This window comes from Labeo rohita, chromosome 24 (genome assembly GCF_022985175.1).
Source record: "Labeo rohita strain BAU-BD-2019 chromosome 24, IGBB_LRoh.1.0, whole genome shotgun sequence".
NCBI lineage: Eukaryota > Metazoa > Chordata > Actinopteri > Cypriniformes > Cyprinidae > Labeo > Labeo rohita.
Genome location: NC_066892.1, coordinates 13959814 through 13974359, shown reverse-complemented (window position 1 = coordinate 13974359; position 14546 = coordinate 13959814). Strand labels below are relative to the sequence as shown.

At 37.1% G+C, this 14546-nt stretch overlaps 2 protein-coding genes across 5 annotated transcripts; both read left to right on the top strand.

The window, feature by feature from the left end:
* The first annotated feature begins 977 nt into the window (after positions 1–977).
* Positions 978–6271, top strand: LOC127155503 (GTPase IMAP family member 8-like). 3 transcript variants are annotated; one of them, XM_051097740.1, is made up of 6 exons: positions 978–1088; positions 1192–1326; positions 1454–1495; positions 2035–2438; positions 3912–4568; positions 4659–6271. In XM_051097740.1, the coding sequence occupies exons 4-6, from the start codon at positions 2201–2203 to the stop codon at positions 5099–5101; spliced, it is 1338 nt and encodes a 445-aa protein (XP_050953697.1). In that variant the 5' UTR covers positions 978–1088; positions 1192–1326; positions 1454–1495; positions 2035–2200; the 3' UTR covers positions 5102–6271. The 3 variants fall into 3 exon arrangements, with proteins under 3 accessions (XP_050953697.1, XP_050953696.1, XP_050953695.1); XM_051097739.1 differs by having other exon boundaries at positions 1790–2438; XM_051097738.1 differs by having other exon boundaries at positions 1454–2438.
* A 1876-nt stretch (positions 6272–8147) lies between these two features.
* On the top strand, positions 8148–14354 carry naa50 (N-alpha-acetyltransferase 50, NatE catalytic subunit). Of its 2 annotated transcripts, none has more exons than XM_051098698.1 (5): positions 8148–8311; positions 9884–10020; positions 11214–11333; positions 11554–11620; positions 12868–14354. In XM_051098698.1, the coding sequence occupies exons 1-5, from the start codon at positions 8304–8306 to the stop codon at positions 13043–13045; spliced, it is 510 nt and encodes a 169-aa protein (XP_050954655.1). In that variant the 5' UTR covers positions 8148–8303; the 3' UTR covers positions 13046–14354. The 2 variants fall into 2 exon arrangements, with proteins under 2 accessions (XP_050954655.1, XP_050954656.1); XM_051098699.1 differs by having other exon boundaries at positions 8150–8311; positions 9887–10020.
* Positions 14355–14546: the final 192 nt, after the last annotated feature.

The window sequence follows — 14546 nt, the reverse complement described above, 5'->3', positions numbered from 1 at the left end:
TCTCATTCTGGTTGAGGCTGCTTTAAATGCTAATGAGCTCTGCTTGCCCCACCCCTCTCTTCTCTCTGTGGAAAGACAAGCCTGTTTACTTTAGCCGCATTTTGCTGCGTTTAGCCACTAAACTTGCTAACTAGCACTTTATTAGGAAAGGCGATCACAAAGATTCATAAAAAAACCTTTATACTCACTTCTGCTGTAAGTGAAGCTGGATCATGAATGATTTGCATGAACATAGTTGGATATATGTAGATTGGGAGGTGCATTCCCTTCACAAACAAGCGTAATCTACTGCATCTTCAGCGGCTCGGATGTCGGGAGTAAATGACGACCACTATGTTCATTATTACATACAGCAACACAACACCTCAATCGCTCAATTTGGAGATATTCTTGTCTAACTTGCATCCCTGCTCCGGCATCGAAACAAAAGAGGGCGGACTGTTACAGCTGATCTGAGGTAAGACGCTCATGTCAATCAACTATCGTGGGAGCGGCCTCTGTTGGTGTGACGCAACAACAACAGGCATCTGAGAATGGCTCCATTTGAAAAAGGGAATATTATTTTTACAGATTAATTAAAAACCACTGCATGGATTTTTATCATTATAGGGTAGATTTGTACATGCACTGCCAACACACATTAATGTTCAAACAACATGTAAAAGTGAACTTAGCATCCGATGACCCCTTTAAAAACAATACAAATCTAACTGTTCAAAAACTTTTGACTGGTAGTGTATTTTCATTTCTAAAAGCTGAGAAGTTGTCAAAATGGGTGCAAAACCTCCACTTAAAGCATTTAGATTAAGTTAACTAATGTGTATTTATGACAGCGGTCTCCAAAAGTGCACATTTTGTATGTCTGTCTAATCAAACACACTTGACACACTTTATCAGCTTATTTGTAGTAACTCCAAGACAAGAAATAGGTGTGTCAAATGACATTAAAACATGCAGTGTTAGGGAGGCTCAAACAGGTTTGGTTTATACGTTCATGCTCCCACAGGTATGCTTTCTACCTTCTTATGTTATAAAACTATCTCTTTGAAGACTTGAAGGCAATGAGGATGAAATCAAGTCCACAATGGGTAATGAATCTGTCGATTTATTTATTTGCAAAAATTAGAGTTTTACTTTAGAAGTGTGTTTGTTTTATTGTGTTTATTTTGTGCTCTGGTTAATTTTGTCTAGGCTTGAAACAAAATGATGTGAAAAACAGAGAATCGCTGGCCAAAGTGGGTGTTCGTAAGTTTAGAAAATAGCAACATAATCAACAAAAAGGAAACAAACACAGTCTTAAAGCTACCATTGCAACTATGTTTCCTGGTAACTATCACCTTACAATTTTAAATCTGTTAAATGTGTCCTACACATTCGATTCAAAGTCGGTTATGGTGATTTTTACTCACACAATGCAGTTATAACACAAAAAATGTGTTTTTCTGTGCATTAGAGTTTAAAAGGCAGAAAAGTCGAAATGTTGAACATCCGAACAGTAAGTCACAATAATACATGCATTCAAATAATTCATTATTAAACTTATGTTTGGTATTTGGTACTTGATATTCTCACATTATTACTATTTGGGTAGCCTTATGTGAAATCTGATTGTAAATGTATTATTATATGTAGAATGCAAAAGTCTTTTCTCAGTCATTTGTTTGTAAATGTATGTTAATTCTGACATTACTGCTCTCTGAATGTTGCATATTTGATGATTGCTACAGTGACTTGGCATTGCATGATGTGTGTGTGTGTGTGTGTGTGTGTGTATTTGTTCTGTGCTGAGTGAGCTGAGGATTGTCTTACTGGGGAAGGATGCATTAGCAAACAACAGAGTTAGAAACAGTTTCCTGGGAATATATAAGAGTGAAGCACCTCCAGCTGATGTAGAGCAGCGAACAGAGAGAGTTAGACTACAACTGGAGGACAGAGCCATCATGGTCATCAACGATCCTTATGTTCTACAGCCAGACCTCACCCACCTTCAGATTGCTAAGAGAGTGAAAGACTGTGTTTATTTGTCTGATCCAGGCCCTCATGCGATCATACTCATACTACAGCATAATGACTTCAGTAAGGAAAACATATGAAGAGTGCTGAAACATTTCAGTGACAAGGCAGTTAAACACACAATAGTATTAACTCCTAATAAGAGACACTGAGCTTATCGCTGACTTCTGTGATAAGGAACAATGTTATGCATCAGTTAATAAAGGAGTGTGGAGGTGGACACCTCCAGTTTGATCAAAGACAACCAGGATTTTACTCAAAGAAGATCATTCAAAGGATAGAGAAGTTAAAGGATGAATATAGAGAGTTTCTCAAATGTGAGATATTTGATGATGCAGAAGAAGGATTTTATGCAACAGAGGTCAGAGTGGAAGAGGAAGAAGGAAATAAAAAGGGAAGCGATGGAGGTTTTCTACAGTTTTTTGGTAAGTCTCAGGATTACTTTCCTAAGTGTATGCACATTGGCAGTTGTTTGCCTATATACAATGGATTAGTTTAACTAAATATATTTACATTTTATGAAGAAAAAAAAGATTTTAAAAACCTCAAAGTCGTTTTTGGCTCTGTTGTCATACTTGCATTTTAGCACTAAGGCACAGTGCAGTTATTTCATGCCATTCATGTGGGTGTGGTTGGGAGCATTGACCTCATGGTCACGTGGTTCAATGTTTGAATGGGTTTAGTTGGGAGAGATGGCAGTTTCACTATATTTTCAGCAAATTCTAGTAATTATTAACACATTGTGTGCAATGATTGTGTATTGATAAAGGTGTGTTTTTCTTCTTTTATACAGTCCAGAGCATATTCATCCTAACAATATGTCGGTAAACTTGCAATTTAGCCATCAGTTGATTTCACATAAGTAGAATTAAGTGTAATCTGTGTACGAATTTTGAAGTATTTTTTATCAATGTTGTTTTAGGAAACTGTCTATATAAAGACCAAAGTCAACTGTATCTTAAAGGAGAAGTCCACTTCCAGAACAACAATTTACAGATAATGTACTCACCGTCTTGTTATCCAAGATGTTCATGTCTTTCTTTCTTCAGTCGTAAAGAAATTATGTTTTTTTGAGGAAAACTTTTTTTTTCTTCATATAATGGATTGATATTGTTCCCTGAGTTTAAATGCGGCTTCAAATGATCCCAAATGCGGTTGTAAACGATCCCAGCTGAGGAAGAAGGGTCTTATCTAGCGAAACGATTGGTTATTTCCATAAAAATAATACAATTTATATAACTTTTTAATGTCAAACGCTCGTCTTGTCTTACTCTTCCCTGAACTCTGTGTATTCTGCCTCAAGACAGTTAGGGTATGTCGAAAAACTCCCATCTCATGTTCTCCCTCAACTTCAAAATCGTCCTATATCGCTGTTTTACCATTTTTGTTAAGGGTGTTTGATCTTCTTTGCATGTTCACTTTGCAAAGACTGGGTCGGTACTTCTGCAGTGATGTAAGATGATTTTGAAATGATTTTTGAAGTTGAGGGAGAAAATACGTTTTGGACATACCCTAACTGTTTCGAACTAGAATACACAGAGTTCAGGGAGAGTAAGACAACACCAGCGTTTGAGATTAAAAAGTATTTAAATTGTATTTTTTTATGAAAATAACAGATCGTTTCACTAAGACCCTTCTTCCTTGGCTGGGATCGTTTACAACCATATCCAGGATCGTTTGAAGCCGCATTTAAACTGCATGTTGGAAGTTCAAACTCGGGGCACCATAGCAGTCCATTATATGGAGAAAAATCCTGAAATGTTTCCCTAAAAAAACACTATTTCTTTATGACTGAAGACAGAAAGACATGAACATCTTGGATGACAAGGGGGTGAGTACATTCTGTACATTATTGTTCTGGAAGTGGACTTCTCCTTTAAACTGTTTTTTATTTTCAGCTTCTGGAAAAGCAAAACTGAACTTGGTGCTGTGTGGAAGAAATACAAAGCTCAAGACCTCCGTATCCAATATGTTAAAAGGGAAAACTTCATCCGCACATCAGAGAGAGTCTAGTTTAGTTTGTGTAAAGACAGAGGTGAAAATACTTGAACGTCTCATCACTGTGGTGGAGCTTCCAGCTCTCACTGAGCTCTCAGAAGATGAAGTGATGTGCCAGACTCTCCAATGTGTTTCTCTCTGTGATTTTGGAGTTCATATTTTCCTCCTCATTATTCCAGTTGGTCCACTTACTGATGAAGACAAAATAGAACTGGAGAAGATCCAGAAGATATTTTACTACAAAGAGCACTTCATGGTGCTCTTCACCACAGATCGCATTGTTGATAAAAATGTGAGAAATTCTGTGGCAACCACAGAAACTCAAAGAGTTGTCAGTCTATATGGGAGTCATTACAAAGTAATGGGGTTGAAAGACCATAGAAACTTTGAACAGATCTCTGACCTGTTGGAATATATAGAGAACATTAATACAGAACCCTACTCACTTCAGATGTACATAAGAGCTCAAGAGAAGAGAGTCAGACATGAGCTAGAGGAAAAACTGAGTGAAATGGAGAACAAAATCAAAGAGTTACAGCAGAAGGTTCAACAAGATGGTGAGTATTATATTTATTTATGTATTTTTTGTTTAGTACTTGATGCAAATGTATTGTAAATTCTTAACAGTCTATCATTTCTCATTTCAGGTGAAGATGCACCATCTGATTCAGACTTTTTAAGAATTGTGCTGATTGGAAGGACTGGAAATGGAAAAAGTGAAACAGGAAACACCATCCTGGGGAAAGAAGAGTTTCGTACTGAAGCCAGTCCAGATTCTCCGATGACTGTCTGCATGAAAGGAGTTGGAGAAGTTCAGGGTAGATCAGTAGCTGTTGTTGATACTCCAGGTCTCTTTGACACCACACTGTCAAATGAAAAAGTGCAGGAAGAAATTGCGAAATGTGTTTCACTGTCAGCACCTGGACCTCATGTCTTTATTATTGTCTTGAGTGTGGGAAGATTCACCAATGAAGAGAAAAACACTGTGGATCTGATAAAGATGATCGATCTCAAGAAATTGATTGGAAACAGGTTTTTAGTTTTTAATAACAGAGACAAAAAAATACTGCACAAGTTACTTGGCTTTTAAATGTGATAGAAGAGGTGAAAAAATTAAGGAACAATTAAGAGAAAAGCTAGAGGAACTGGAGAAAATGAGAAAGAAATCTGAAAGAGAGAGTGAAGAAGAAAGACAAAAGATAGAGAAGGAAAGACAGCAACTGAGAGATTCAGAGAGAAGAGTGAGAGAGCAAAAAGAGAAAGAACTTGAAGAAAAAAAAAACGAATTGCAAAAACATTATGAGCAGCTAGCACGAGAGAGAAAGGAAGACTGGGAGAGAAGTAAGCGAGCGGATGATGAGAGAAGGCAAGAGGAGAGAAAGAGATGGGGGAACTTGATAGAAGATCTTAAACGAGAGCAAGAGGTGGAGATCAGCAGAAGAGAGAAAGAGGAGAAAGACAGAAAAGAAAAAGAAAAAAAAGACCGTAATCAAATGAAAAAGGAATATGAACAGAAAATTAAAGATATAAAGAACAAACATGAAGATGAAGCCAGGAAACAAGCAGAGGAATTGAATGAGTTCAGACTGAATAAAGATCGGCTCATTCAAGAGCTTACTGAGAAACTTGAACACAGTCGAAAAGATTATGAAGACCTGGAAAAAGTGTTCGAAATCTTACTTAAACTAAAAAGTGAGGAAACAAAAGAACTACGAAAAGAAATTAAAAGACTGAAATTAAGAAGAAAATGTTTCGTTCAGCAATACCAATGTGGAATATCATGAAATGTAGACTGGAAGCAATTTATTATATCCAAGGATGTCTACAAAACCTGGAGAGATTTCTCCGTTAACAATCATACTCATCTCAGTGGTTGCTCAGTTGACATAAGATAACATGATTTGAAATCCACCATCTTTGCCTGTGGTAGCTCAGGAAGATTCGGTTCTGCTGCCAGTTTGTCGCCACATCCATACCGTTGCCAGAGAATATAATTTTACATTTACTATTCAATTCCTTATGACATGTCAATGCATTTTTTTAAAATAAGGCAATTATGTTTTTTTAATAAGGTATAAAAGTGATTCACTAAAAATGTTTTGCATTTTTTTGCAATTTTCATAAGATAATGATACAAAATAATTTTAAAAAATCCATATTGTTGTTGGCGCCAATAGGCTTGTGTGTGCGTTGTGTGCGGGCGTCCCGAGTTCGAATCCCGGCTCTGGGCCTTTCCTGATCTCTCCCACTTCACTTCCAGTCCAACTACACTGTCCTATCTAAATAAAGGCATTTAAACGGCCAAAATAAATCTTTAAAAAAAATCATATTGTTTGTTGTCATAGATTTTTTTGTCTATGTTTCCACTGGTGCAGAAGAAATACTGGGTATAAGCATACATTATTGTGCTTTCTGTGTTTAAATTTAAGGTTTAAAATCACATTGTGGATGTCTTAGAGCTGTGTTAGATTGATTTGTCACATTTAAAGTTTTGAGTTGCAATAAGAAGCTGCAGTGCATAGTTACCCAACTGTCAACCATCTTAAAGGCATTTTAAACAAGCACTATTTTTAAAATACATTTAAATACATTTTGCTCTTTAGAGCCAGATGGTGTATGATGGCTATACTAACCAAGGTTTGAGGTGGAGTAGAACTACCACAAATGATGTTAATTATCCCATTGCAGCTCCTCTGTTTTTTCTTTTTTTTTTTTTTTTTTAGAGTGGGTGATAAACCTGCTTTATGAGTATTTGTTCCCTAGATAAAAACGTCTGAACAATACACAAACAAACAAATGCACAAACTTAAAGGATTTGTTCACATCCAGAACAAAAAATTACAGATAATGTACTCACCCCCTTGTCATCCAAGATCTTTCTTTCTTCAATCGTAAAGAAATTGTTTTTTAGAAATACATTTCAGGATTTCTTCTCCATATAATGAACTTCTATGGTGCCCTGAGTTTGAACTTCCAAAATGCAGTTTAAATGCAGCTTCAAAGGGCTCTAATTGGAAGAAGAAGAAGGGAAACAATTGGTTATTTTCTACAAAATTTAACCCCAAATGCTTGTCTTGTCTAGCTCTGTATGAACTCTGTGTATTTCGGTTCAAGACAGTTAGAAGTCCACTATATGGAGAGAAATCCTGAAATGTTTTCCTCAAAAAACACAATTTTTTATGACTGAAGAAAGAAAGACATTAACATTTTGGATGACAAGGGGGTGAATAAATTTTCGGTAGATGTTTCTTCTCATAGTGAACTTCTCCTTTAAACAAATTTTATTTATCCACCTTTTTCCTTTAACGCAGAAGTAAGCCTATGGGTGAGACTTCAGGTTCATTATCTGCAAATAGGAAATAAGGAGAAGAATAACAACGGTGCAGTAAATGGTAAAACAATTTGCACTACAAACCAGTGTGCTTATACTTAAGATAATACATTAAAATAATATGGTAAGACACAAAATTGCAATATCAAGTAGCAAAACAAGCTGTCTTGAACAGCTAAAAATAGCAGGATGTGAATGAATGCATTGCCAGAAAAAGCCAGACCCATAAAATTTACAAATGGCCACACTCACTCTTACAGCATGGAAAAGGTGGATACTGTGTAAAATGTGACAAAATATTTAAAAATGTGTTTAACTGTAATTTAAGTAATTTGAAATGTAAAAGTGTTTCCCTTCATTTCCATTTTAAGTACGTATTTATGTATTTTATTAGGTTTTGTACAGAAAGAGCACTTTTTTTTTATGCAAGAAGCATTCGCACATTGTTTTATTAAGATTAAAATAATAGGACGGGACTTGTATTTTCAAAGCATAAAATTACCTTAACGCAATTTCCCGTTTTTCTGTTTCCTGTTGCTTGTTGTCAGTGGTGAAGGTTGACAGAAGCAGCCTCCCAGAACTAGCGTTGCCAAATCCTCTGTTTTATTAACCATCGACACTTGCTTTTGTGAGATCGTAATTGCATTTCCAAGGACTGAATGCGTGCTCACATCGATCCAAATTACATTACCTATTATAGTTAATGGGTTATAATTCAAAACAACGAAAAAATCTTTTAATTAGCTCCTCAATCTCACTTGAGTCGACTGCGGTGATTTAATCAAAAAGACCTGGCAACCTTCGGCCACAGCACAGAGGCAAATGCGGACTGCTTAGCTAGTGTGCTAGCAACATACATGTGGAGGGGATCACATCCCAAACTCTGCCCAAATTCCCCTTTAGACTGCCAAATACCGCCAACCGCCCCTGTATCCCTTACAACAAACGTGTTTTCTTCAACATGAAAGGGTGAGTAAACAACTACGAAGGGTCTTTTCATCTCAAGTAAAGTTTTCCCCTCTCTATTCTCTCTTTTTTCCAGCAGGGGGGCAGTGGAGTTGGTCTAATGCTAGCTGCTAGCTCTCTGCGCGCTTAATGTGGAGGAGAGACATTTGCGCCGCATTTTCACACCCAGCCTTTAGACATTGCCGTCTCTATTTTCCACAAGTGTTGCGAAAACGCCTTAAATGCCTCTCATAATCTAGCGGCAGATTAAACCACATGCCAGTAAAAATGGCACGACTTAAGTCCGTGCCAAACTGGATCGTGTGTCGAATCTAAATCCGAAAATGTTGAGTCAGTCTTCAAGTTGCTATCTTGGTTAGCCTGCCATGCTTATATCTATTTGAAATGAGCTCTCATAGATCCCAAGGCCGTTCATTTGCCATTAAACCTTGTTTCTGCTCTGATGATTTTAGTAAAAGTGAATATTTTGATGTAAAAATGGAAAGATGTGACACACGTGATGGAGTAAGCTTAGCCGCATAGCATACTGAAAATGACAGAACAACTTCATAGGGTTTTAAGACGCTTAATTAAGGTTGTTACATTACGTTTAGTACACATATATTTGTAATGAATATGTGTAACGCATAATGCGTTATGACACTTGCGTCACAGTGCACTCTTACTGATTTGCTTTGACCATGTGTAAAGATAAAATTAAGCGAGGTTGCCTGTCTAATTCTCCTCAAAGATTTTTCATCTTAAGTGCCGATTAAATTAAGTTTAAAATTCGCATCTTTACTACAGTGGTACCCAACCCTGTTCTTGGAAGGCCTCCAGGAGCACATTTATCTGACACACCCATTTCAGGTCTCTGATGTGAATCAGGTGTGTTTGATTAGATAACCATCTGAAATGTGTATTTATAAGGTTCCCCCAGGGAACTAAGTTTGGGTATCTACAGCTTTAACAGTTGAAAATAATATCTAAAAGGCCATTTGATAGTGTTTTTTGAACTATCGTCATGATTTGGTTAAATGGGAGACTTTATCTCCACTCCAGCTTGCATGAATTTTGATTTGATGAGGTTTTGTTGTGTAATAGTCATCCTCTGTAAACCATATTTAGCGCCCATGTTTTTCTCCTGTCACCTCGTACTGGTTGTTTAACTGGCGGCGGTGATCACGTGACCAGCAGCTGTTGTGTTGGTGCTGGTGTTGGGCTTCAGCCTGCTGACCTCCTATAAATACAGACTTTACACACAGCTAGTTTGCTGTCAAGTTGACCTAAGAAATTTTTTGTTAGAGCACCTTATGAATGTCACCAGCTAGAATGAAAAAATAGCGATGCACTGATTTAGTCTAAATGAATTAAAAATTAAACTCTAAAAATGAAATCCGCCACTTTAACTTAAAGTGACTTAAAGTGACTTAAAGTGACGGTTGCATTATGCAAAAGGAAATTAAATGGTAAAATAGCTGGTATGGTGCCAATATATTATGCATCCCTACTAGTAAAGCTGTTTTTAGAGACTGTATGCTTCACTGATGTGTAGAGGCTGTGCACAGCTAGTTGACCATTCTGCTTTTGTTCTAGTAGCCGGATCGAGTTGGGGGACGTTACACCCCACAACATTAAACAGTTGAAGCGTCTGAACCAAGTGATCTTCCCTGTCAGCTACAATGACAAGTTCTACAAAGATGTTCTTGAAGTAGGAGAGCTCGCCAAGCTAGGTAAGAAACAAAGCTTCTGTGACTTCCTGTTGATACTTTTGATATTGGTCATAACGTGTTAAAAGTTGTTCAGAAGTTTCGGTTGGTACGATTTTTTTTTTTAATGATTCTGAAAGTCTTTTATCCTCAGCAAGGCTGCATTTACTTCATCAAACATTGAGTAATACTGTGAAATAATAGTAAAATTTAAATGAACTGTTTTTGATTTTGATATATTTTAAAATGTAATTTATTTCTGTGATGATAAAGCGGGATTTTCAGTCTTCAGTGTCACATGATCCTCCTTTACTCACACTTGTGTTGTGATATTACTGTCTGTTTCAATATAGCTGGCACAGCATCGTCTTTTAGTTTCAATCTTTTTGAAAATCCCCACGTTGAATTGTGCCTTGTTTGTAAACGAATCCACAGTAAAATGAAGCGAATAGGTGGGTGGGGCTAAGCAGGCAGCGATTAGAAGCAGGTGTTGATTATCTTCTGTGGAGGCGGAGTTTAGCCACACTATTAGATCATAAAGTGGCACATTACATAACCTGTTGTTTTGGCAGATTGGCTTCAATATAAGCTGTTTTTAGACTAATAACAAAGTTTTGAGTTCTGAAACTTACAGGATGTTTTTATAGTACAATAACAAGGACATTTGTGACCCTGGACCACAAAACCAGTCTTAAGTCGCTGGGGTATATTTGTAGCAATAGCCAAAAATACATTGTATAGGTCAGATTTATTGATTTTTCTTTCATGCCAAAAATTATTAGGAAATTAAGTAAGATCATGTTCCATGAAGATAGTTTGTAAAATTTCTAATGAAAAACATATCAAACCTTAATTTATGATTAGTAATATGCATTATTAAGAAATTAATTTGGACAACTTTAAAGGTGATTTTCTCAGTATTTCGATTTTTTTGCAACATCAGATTCCACATATTCAAATAGTTGTATCTCGGCCAAATATTGTCTTATCCTAACAAACCTTACATCAATGAAAAGCTTATTTATTCATCTTGTAGATGGTGTATAAATCTCAATTTTGAAAATTGATCCTTATGACTTATGGTTTTGTGATCCAGGGTCAAATTTGGTTTCTCAGTTCATGGCTCCTTTAAAAAAAAAATACTGACCCAATAGTTGACCCAAACTATTGAACAGTAGTGTAAATAGATTCCTGGTAACCGTTTGAACCTTTCACAGCGTATTTCAACGACATCGCCGTCGGTGCCGTGTGCTGTAGAGTGGATCACTCTCAGAACCAGAAGCGACTCTACATCATGACCCTGGGTTGCCTAGCACCTTACCGCAGACTTGGCATAGGTAAGATGACTTTCCTGGACATTTTATGTGCTTGTGCGTCCTCGTTTTCTCAAAGGGCAGAAGGGGGTCAGATTCCCTTGGATTGAATGCATGATTGCATAATCAGATTATTGTTTTTTTGAGTGATGCCTGACATGAAGATTTGTATAATCCGCTAGGTGATGTTTGAATTGTGTTCTTTGCACATTACTGATATTTATCTTGCCATGTTTGTTTGAAGGAACAAAAATGCTGAACCATGTGTTGAACATTTGTGAGAAGGATGGCACTTTTGACAACATTTACCTGTGAGTCTGAAGAGAGTCTTGTGCTTTATTTGTCGTGAAACCTCCATCTGTGTCTCATTCACATGATGTTTAATGTTGATACTCAAGTAACCACATACAGCTGAAGACAAAAGTTTACATACACCTTGCAGAATCTACAAAATGTTAATTCTTTTAACAAAATAAGTGGGATTATACAAAATGCATGTCATTTTATATGTAGTACTGACCTGAATAAGATATTTCACATAAGACATTTTCATATAGTCCACAAGAGAAAATAATAGTTGAATTTATAAAAATGACCCTGTTCAAAAGTTTACACACACTTGATTCTTAATACTGTGGTGTTGTGAGTCCCTTGTTTGTCCTGAACAGTTAAACTGCCTGCTGTTCTTCAGAAGAATCCTACAGGTCCCACAATTTTTGGGGATTTTTAAGCATTTTTGTGTGTCTTTTCACACTGAGGACAACTGAGGGACTCATATGCAACTATTACAAAATGTTCAAACAGCACTTATGCTCCAGAAGCAAAGTCTATGACTTGGGTGTGAAAACTTTTGAATTTGAAGATCAGGGTAAATTTAACTTATTTTATCTTCTGGGAAAGATGTAAGTAGCTTCTGAACTTCTAAATGGTCAAAAATATATTTAGGCAAAATAAGAAAAATGTACATGTCTTCATTCTGTTCAAACGTTTTCACCCCCTTTTTCTTTCTGAAGCATCAATGAGCATTTAAACCTTCTATATATAATAGTTGCATACAAGTCCCTCAAATGTCCTCAGTATGAAAAAACAGATCACAAAAACATTACAATCATCATTGGAAAGGGTTCAAATACACAAAAATGCTGAAAAACTAAATAATTTGTGGGACCTGAGGGATTTTTTTAAAGAACAGTGGGCAGTTTAACTGTTCAGGACAAACAAGGGACTCGTGAACAACTATCCACAGCTGTGGATCATTTAGGTAACAACACAGTATTAAGAATCAAGTGTATTTAAACTTTTGAACCAGGTCATTTTTATAAATTCAGCTATTATTTTCTCTTGTGGTCTATGTGAAAATGTCTTATTCAGGTTGGTACTAAATAAAAACAAATAACATGCATTTTGTATGATCCCTCTTATTTTCTGCAAGGTGTATGTAAACTTTCGACTTCAACTGTAAGTCTCTACTGCAAAATTAATCACTGAATAATTATGAAGGAGATTCTTTTCTATGCTAAAGTAACATGCTTTCGCTTTCTCTTTGGTGTCTCCGCAGTCACGTGCAGATCAGCAATGAGTCTGCAATTGACTTCTACCAGAAATTTGGCTTTGAGATCATCGAGACAAAAAAGAACTATTACAAGAGGATAGAGCCAGCAGATGCCCACGTTCTTCAGAAAAGCCTGCGCAGCCCATGTGCGCCCCCAGCAGGAGAGCTGCAGAAAGCCGACTAGGGGTCGAAGCGCGACACCAGATTGGTCTCTTCCCCCCAAATGGAACTGTAACAGATGCCCCAGGGTTGACACACTCACCACTTTCTTCAGAGGACATTTTAGACAGAAAAAGTCAATGACGTATTTGCTGCATTTATTGTGCAAAAACTTTAGTCCCCCCTCAATTGTTTAATTTTTTTTTTTTTTTTTTTTTGCGTTTCATCATTTAGAGAGTTGAAATTACACGGAGGTTTTCAAGCAGAATCCATAAGTGCTCCAAAAAGCTGCTGACTTCTTATTGATCTGACATGGTGAAGGTTATGTTTTTCAAAGCATACTGTTTGCATTTGTTTTCGATTTGTTTAAGGTAAGGGGACATAGCTTTGCTCGGACAAAACAATAGAACTAAAGAGGTAAAGTCTTTTCAAATGTGACTCGATGCGCCCCAGCTGGCAACCTCGGAGGGGCACGTGGGATCCGCAGACGTCCATCACCCTGCCACCTGAGCCCTCGGACACACGGCAAGGGAATCTACTGGTGGCTGAGACTTCCTGCTTCACCATACAGGCAATATGCAATGTTGGAACGTTGCATGTGATGCAACGTCTCCTTGTGATGTCAGCCGCCTCAGTCTGAGTTGAGGCTAAACCAGTGAGGAAATGGAGCGTAGAGCCCCCTCGAACAAGAGAGTGGTACAACCGTTTTAGTAAGGGGGAGGTTAAGGGGAGTAAACTCCACTTGTTTGTGAATGTTTTGTTTTTCAGCCCATTATTTAATATCCCCATCTTTTTCTTTTCTTTTTTTTAATTTGTGGATTGAGTCCGGGCTTTTCCTAGGGTTTGCAGTGATGCTGCTGGTGAGACGTTAAGGCTTCATATAACAGGAATGGCTTTCACAGGCCTTGACGGTTGCATTGTTTACAGTGAATGTGGTTCTATAATCATTTTTAGTCCACCAGGACAGTGTTTTTGATGTGAACGTTTCATTTTCCTCCCTCACCTGAGTGTTTCTACATTTGAATCCTAGCTTCTCACTTGTTACTGCAGCAGAAATAAATTCTCCCACAGTGCAACAGTTACATTTCAGTGATGTTCACTGACCACCACCTATTTCCCATACACAATGTGGGAGTGTTACAGGTTACTTTATAGGACTTAAAGAACCAAATCCCAGGAAAAGCCCCGACTCAGTGCATGCAAGGGAGACATGCCCTCTCCATTGTAGTAAAAGCATGTTTTTGTTCCTCCTTTCTTTGGAAAATTTTATCTTTTTCTGGAGCTCTATATTGTATGACTTTTAAACCTCTAAATAAAAATTACTATTTGCATTATTTTTCGTTTTTCGTTATTTTCGTCGACGTATTCAGCGTTTAATATGAACGTTTATTTTAAGTGAGTTTTCCTAAAGATTTGTGTTATTTTATTATTTTACGTGGTTACAAAGTCCACAAAACTGGGGACACCACTAACAACAAACATTCACGTCTCCTGCGTTGTGTGCGTTGTCCGATTACCGCATCAAC

Bases quoted from the DNA above. Each gene is read 5' to 3' on its own strand.
- LOC127155503 (XM_051097740.1), top strand. From the start codon at position 2,201: ATGCATCAGTTAATAAAGGAGTGTGGAGGTGGACACCTCCAGTTTGAT. The intron at 2,439-3,911 runs GTAAGTCTCAGG...TTTTATTTTCAG, and splicing joins AGGTTTTCTACAGTTTTTTG to CTTCTGGAAAAGCAAAACTG. The intron at 4,569-4,658 runs GTGAGTATTATA...TTCTCATTTCAG, and splicing joins GCAGAAGGTTCAACAAGATG to GTGAAGATGCACCATCTGAT.
- naa50 (XM_051098698.1), top strand. The intron at 11,334-11,553 runs GTAAGATGACTT...GTTTGTTTGAAG, and splicing joins TTACCGCAGACTTGGCATAG to GAACAAAAATGCTGAACCAT. The intron at 11,621-12,867 runs GTGAGTCTGAAG...GTGTCTCCGCAG, and splicing joins ACTTTTGACAACATTTACCT to TCACGTGCAGATCAGCAATG.